Here is a 6,165-nt window from a genome sequence, read left to right on the forward strand (position 1 = left end):
TCTAGTCCTCTGTGGCTAGACTGTATCACTGACTCTGGGCCTAAGAGTCCCCAGGTCTTGTCACACTTCTGGCCGACCAGTTCTCCACCTGGGTTCACAAGAGTCTATTGAATGTTGTAGGGCGTAGCTCGCTGCTTCATTGCTGTTTTTCCCTCACTTCCCCTTATCAGTGATGAACGTGGTCACCAATCAGAGCGTGTATTCCCATTGAGTCTTAGTCTTGGAAGGAGGTGGGCCCTGAGGGGACCTGACCACTTGACTTGATGTTTCCTGGGTGAGCAACTTGCTTGTTCTTGTAGTAACAGTCAGACTGCCTATATCGTTTTGTATTTTTCCTCTCGGTGTTTCTTTTAAGAAGTATGTTCTGTTCTTCAATAATTTACTTTTGGGGAAGTGGTTCAGCATCTTTTAAAGTCTGAATGTTACTGGTAGAAAAGAAAATGCCAAGCTAATAAAAGTTCTTTATGCTTGAAAATTGTTGTTGTTAAGGGCCAAGGAGTTGGTATTGACTCATAGCAATCTTGTACAGGGTTTCTAAAGCTGAAAATCTTAGTGAAAGTAGATAGTCTCATATTTTTTCTTCTGCAGAATATCTGGTGGAATTGAACCAGTGTTTTGCAGTCCAGTGTTTGTTGTACCGAGCCACCACTACATATTTAGTAATTTTTCCAAAATTTTAAAAGAACACACATTCAAATTTGGTAAAAGCAAAAGTCTAGAAGATATAAACACTGCTAAACTTTAGGTTGTTCCCGATGGTTTTTATTCTATGCAAAAATCTATGGACAGAATACAGATTGTACTTATATTTTTATGTCTCATTATACTTTCAAATCATTACATATATTTTAGAATTAATTGAATGAGTTTTTAATATTCCATTATATATACAACATACTGTAAAGTGCTAACATTTAACCAGTGGCCTATTTTTCTCATCCAGGTTTGTTTCCATTTTTTTATGGATAAAAGTAATATTTGCAGAGAGAGGATGGGTAGAAGTAAGAAGTTAAGGAGCCCTGTTAGTGTAGTGGGGTTACTCACTGGGCTGCAAACCATAAAGTCAGCAGTTCGAATCCACCAACATATACACAGGAGAAAGATGAGGTTTTTTGCTCCCATAAAGATATACAGCCTTGTAAATCCTATGCAGGGTCAGTATGAGTCGGCACTGACTTAACAGCACATCACCACCACCACCACCAGGAATCAGGAGTTAGGGTTAAAACTATGGCTAGATCGGGGCTAGGCCTAGGACTTGATTTAGTGGTAGAACGTTAGTTAGGACCAGGAGTCCTGGTGTGGTGCTATAGGATAAGCACAGTACTGCTAACTACAAGGTCTTCATCATGTTTCATCATGAGGAAACCCTATACAGGGTCGCTGCCACTTTTTGTACTTGTTGTTAAATGCCATGGAGCCTATTTCGACTCATAGTGACCCTGCATAGGATTTCTAAGGAGCACATGGTGGATTTGAACTGCCTCCCTTGTAAGCAGTCCAGTATTTATATTACAGCTCCACACTAAAACTTAGACAAGAGAAAAATCCAGAAAAAAAATGCTCATGACTGACATGAAGAGGAACGGTGCCATATTATAGAGAAATAATGTTTAATTTTATGAAACTACAAAGAAATTTCAGTATGTACAACCATACCAGAAAGTCCATGTATCAGGAAACTCACTTACTTTAAAAATTCCAGTTCCTCTTTTGTCATACGAAGTCTGGCCTTAAAAAAATTAAAAAAAAAAAAAAAAAAAAAAGCAATTATTTTATTTTTAAAGAGAAATCATTTGACGCCAGGTTTTGACACAAAGGGAGAGAGAAATAATTCTGAATGCTACCTATTCAAGAGTTCTTTTATTCTGAAAGAGGAAATGAAATACTCTTCATAATTTGATATACACTGCATGAATCCTGGGGTACATATCATCTTATAAAATACCAACATCTTTTCTGGCTTTCACTGAAAGTAATTATTAAATTTGTTGGCGATGGGATAATGTCAAAATCTATTTTGTTACATGTAATATTATGCTGGCATTCTGGTGTGGCACTATAGGATAAGTACTAGACTGAGAACCACAGTGTTGATGGTTCAAACCCACCAGTTGCTCCTTGGTAACCCTATATAGGGTTAATATGACTCAGAACCTAGTGCATGGCACTTAACAACAGGATTCTACTGGAGTTCTGTTACCTTCTCCTCACAATTGTAAAGTGCTAAGGTAAAAACCCTCCTTGTTGTTGTTAAGTGCCGTTGAGTCGGTTCCAACTCATAGAGACCCTGTATAGAGTTTCCAAGGAGCGGCTAATAAGACAACTTGGAGGGAAAGAAATCTCTGGCTAGGAAGAGGGAAGAAGGACGAAGCGCTGTAGTCATGAGGCCCACAGGATGACCCTGGATGCCTGGCAGTAGCTGTGCAATGTGGAAGGAAGGGCACTGCGCAGACCAGAGAAGTCAACATGACAACGTGGAGAGCCAAGTGGAACCTCTTAGGCATTGTCCTGTAAACAATGAGGAGGCGCCATGTTCTGAAATCGGTGGTATGATTAATTTGGAATGAGACTAACAAGAGCAGAAGAACTACAGAATGTTTGAACAGCAGTGACCCAGGGAAGATGTTCACTTGATTGACACAGTGTAACTGTGGGCTGCTGTCCACTGTAAAGGAGGACTATGCAGTAAAGACACTAGGTGAGAAAATGGAGGCGGCACTGATTTCTCACATCTTATACAGTGATAGACACTCCCGGCTTCTTCCTCCTTGAGAGGTCTTGTCTCCCGGTGTTCACTGAGACAAGCCTGGACAGAGAGACACCTGGCCAACACCTGCACTCCCTCAGCTTGGCCTGCTGTGTCTGTGCTAGGCTCTCTTGCAAATGACCACAGATGGGCGTATACATTTTGGATTCAGCACACACATGCACACAACCATACACACAATACATGCATGCTGACACAAGTATATGCAAACATACATGCCGGTGGCACGTACATACCCTGAGTTCATGCACACACACACACTTGCTCACATACAAAAATCTAGCCGTGAGACACGACGTCAGTAATATTACCTGAGGTGTTGTTGTTGTTAAGTGCCATCTGGTCGGTTCTGACTTGTTGTTGTTGTTGTCAGGTGCCATCAAGTCGGAACCGACTCATAGCGACCCCATGCACAGCAGAACGAAACAATGCTCGATCCTGGGCCAACCTCACCACCGCTGCCACACTTGACGCCATCAATGATGCCAACTGGCTGATCCATCTCGTTGGGGGTCTTCCTCTTTTTCTCCGACCCTACACCCTACCCAGCATGACATTCTTCTCCAATGATTGTTTCCTCCGGACTACATGTCCAAAGTAGGAGAGACGAAGCTTAGCCATCCTGGCCTCCAAGGAGCACTCTGGCTGCACTTCTTCCAAAACAGATCTATTGGTTCTTTTGGCAGTCCATGGCACCCTCAGTATTCTCCTCCAACACCACAACTCAAAGGCATCAATTCTTCTACGATCCTCCTTATTCACTGTCCAGCTTTCGCATCCTTGTAGTGACCCTGTATAGTGTTTCCAAGGAGTGACTGTTGTTGTTATGTGCCATTGAATTGGTTCTGACCCATAGTGACCCTGTATAGGATTTCCGAGGAGCAGCTGGTGAGCTTGAACCACTGACCTTGTGGTTCAAACCATCTTTGCAGTTCAGTGCATTAACCCACAGTGCCATACCAGAACTCCCTAGTGGGTTTGAATTGAAGACCTTGCAGTTAGCAGTCTAGTGCTTATCCTACAGCGCCACACCAGAACTCCTACCTAATGTGTTGCTGATACTGTTGTTAAGTGCTGTTGAGTCGGTTCTGACCCATAGAGACCCTATATAGGGTTTTCTGAAGAGCGGCTGGTGAGCTTGAATCGCCGACCTTGTGGTTCAAACCGACCTTGCAGTCCAGTGCATTAACCCGCAGCACCACACCAGGACTCCTTACCTAATGTGTAGGTGTCAGAAAAAAAGGGTAGCAAATGACAAAATACTGGTGGACACCAATAGTTAAGGGTGCAAGAACCAATAGAGTATAAAGGCTGGTCAGACAGGAAGAAGCATAAGGGGACGATCCTCTTGGAAGAGCAGTCCAGTAGAAAAGGGAGTGGTCAGCTGTACGCACTGACGAACTGGCCTGTGATGTCCTTTTTGTACGTGCCTAGAGCTTACCTACCCAAAATATTTTACTGAAATGGTCAGTGAGAGGTTAGGAATAGGCTCCCTCTGGCTATGTTTTCCAGAGCATAGCATAGATCAGAGTGCAGGGATGGGAAAACAGGGAAAACGGAATCTGATCTAAGCATCCCTTTCACTTGGGCTTACGTTGTCGTTGTTGTTAAGTGCTGCTGAGTCACTTCCGACCCATAGCGACCCTATAAAGGGTTTCCAAGGAGCAGCTGGTGAGATTGAACTGCCAACCTTGCAGTTCAAACGGCTTTGCAGTTTGTCGCATTAACCCACAGCGTCACACCAGGACATCCCTTTCACTTGGGCGTATGTTATTGCTTTTATATCAAGGAAGATGCCAACAGCAGTTTCTAGAATTTTGTTTTCATAAGATATTTGCAAGCCACTTTTATTTCACTACAAAGCTCATATACTCCAGCCACCTACCAGAGAAAGCAAAGCACAAACATTAAGGTGACTATTTCCTGGGGGTGCTATAACAAACTACCACAAACTGGACAACTTAATAGGAATTAATTCCCTCACAGTTCTGGAGGCCAGAAGTCCAGAACCTAGTTGTCAGCAGGGCTAGACTCCTTCTGAATGTTCTAGAGAGAATCCTACATTGCCTCTTCCAGATCCTGGTGATTCCAGTAATTCCTTGCTTTGTGGCTGCATCATTCCATTCTTTATCTCCATCTTTACATCATAAGGACACTGGTTGTTGGATTTGGGGCCCACCTAAGTAATCTGAGATTTTCTAATTTCAAAATCCTTATATCAATTATATCTGCAAAGATTTCTTTTTCCAAAAATGGTCACGTTCACAGATTCTGGGAAGTAAAACATGAGCATATCTTTTGGAGGCACCACCATACATCCATGACAGTAGTCATCAATATGTTATTTGGGAAACAGCACCTATCTTTTCCCACTGATTAATCTGTATTTATGCTTCAAAGAATGAAGATCAGTTTGCTCTGGCAAAAATAGTGCAACACACAGAGGGACTTTTTATGACTGGTGCTGTATGACATTTGATAATGACATAAGAATGGACTGCAACTTGGCACAGAGAACAATTTACATTGCAATTTCTTTTCTTCCAAGCAGTGTAATTTATTATAAGTTCTTCTCAACAGTTTTCTTTTGAAAGGAGCTTATTATTGGTAGGGGAGATATTTATTTCTAATTTTTCAGTTTCTGTTCAATTTCCACATCAAAGGGCAATGCTCTTGATTTCTGTTTTAGCCTTTAAAGTGCATACAGAAAACATCCCTTAATAATTTGCTGATAAATGAATTTGAGAGCTCCTTGAAAATGAAATTTTATTTTCTGGAATTTAATTGAATTTTTCCTATTTTGCTTCATTCTCAAAAGGATTTCATTGGTTTCCACTACTGGATTATATTGCAAACCCAAAACCTCTTGCCACCAAGTCAATTCCAGCTCATAGGGCAGAGTAGAACTGATTCATAGAGTCCCCAAGGTTGTAAATTGTAGCTGATTGTTACACCTTTCTCTGGGGGCTAACAGCTGGGAGGTTTGAATCGCTGACCTTTTGGTTAGAAGCTGAGCACTTAACAGTGCCCCCAAGGCTCCTATCAGAGCACTTTGAATATGAAAATGCACAGGACAAAAATAAAAGTGAGATAATAAAGGTGAAGAGAAAATAAGGATTAGAAAAGTAAGATAACACATGAATAATCAGGTTGGAGATAAAAGTAAGATAACACATGAATAATAAGGTATGTATGGTAATAATACATACCTTAAATTACTATAAATTACATATGTATTTATAAACACATATATTTTTTCCTGAGCATCCTAGCAACTAAATTGTGGGGAATGGAAGGGTCCAAAATTCACAACAACCACAGCCAAACCTCATCCTTGTGTAAAAAAATATTAGTTTTAGAAATTCAGTCTTAAACATTTTTAAGAAAAAAAGCAT

At 41.2% G+C, this 6,165-nt stretch overlaps 1 protein-coding gene across 1 annotated transcript in view; it reads right to left on the reverse strand.

The window, feature by feature from the left end:
- The window catches only part of SUN3 (Sad1 and UNC84 domain containing 3), a 72,823-nt gene that overhangs the window by 51,900 nt on the left and 14,758 nt on the right, over positions 1–6,165 (reverse strand). Inside the window, exon 3 of the mRNA XM_006876507.1 lies at positions 1,692–1,732. Within this exon, the coding sequence (XP_006876569.1) occupies positions 1,692–1,720 (29 nt within the window). The 5' untranslated portion in view covers positions 1,721–1,732. The remainder of the gene's footprint in view (positions 1–1,691; positions 1,733–6,165) is intronic.

Source organism: Chrysochloris asiatica, unplaced genomic scaffold (assembly GCF_000296735.1).
Source record: "Chrysochloris asiatica unplaced genomic scaffold, ChrAsi1.0 scaffold00384, whole genome shotgun sequence".
Lineage (NCBI taxonomy): Eukaryota > Metazoa > Chordata > Mammalia > Afrosoricida > Chrysochloridae > Chrysochloris > Chrysochloris asiatica.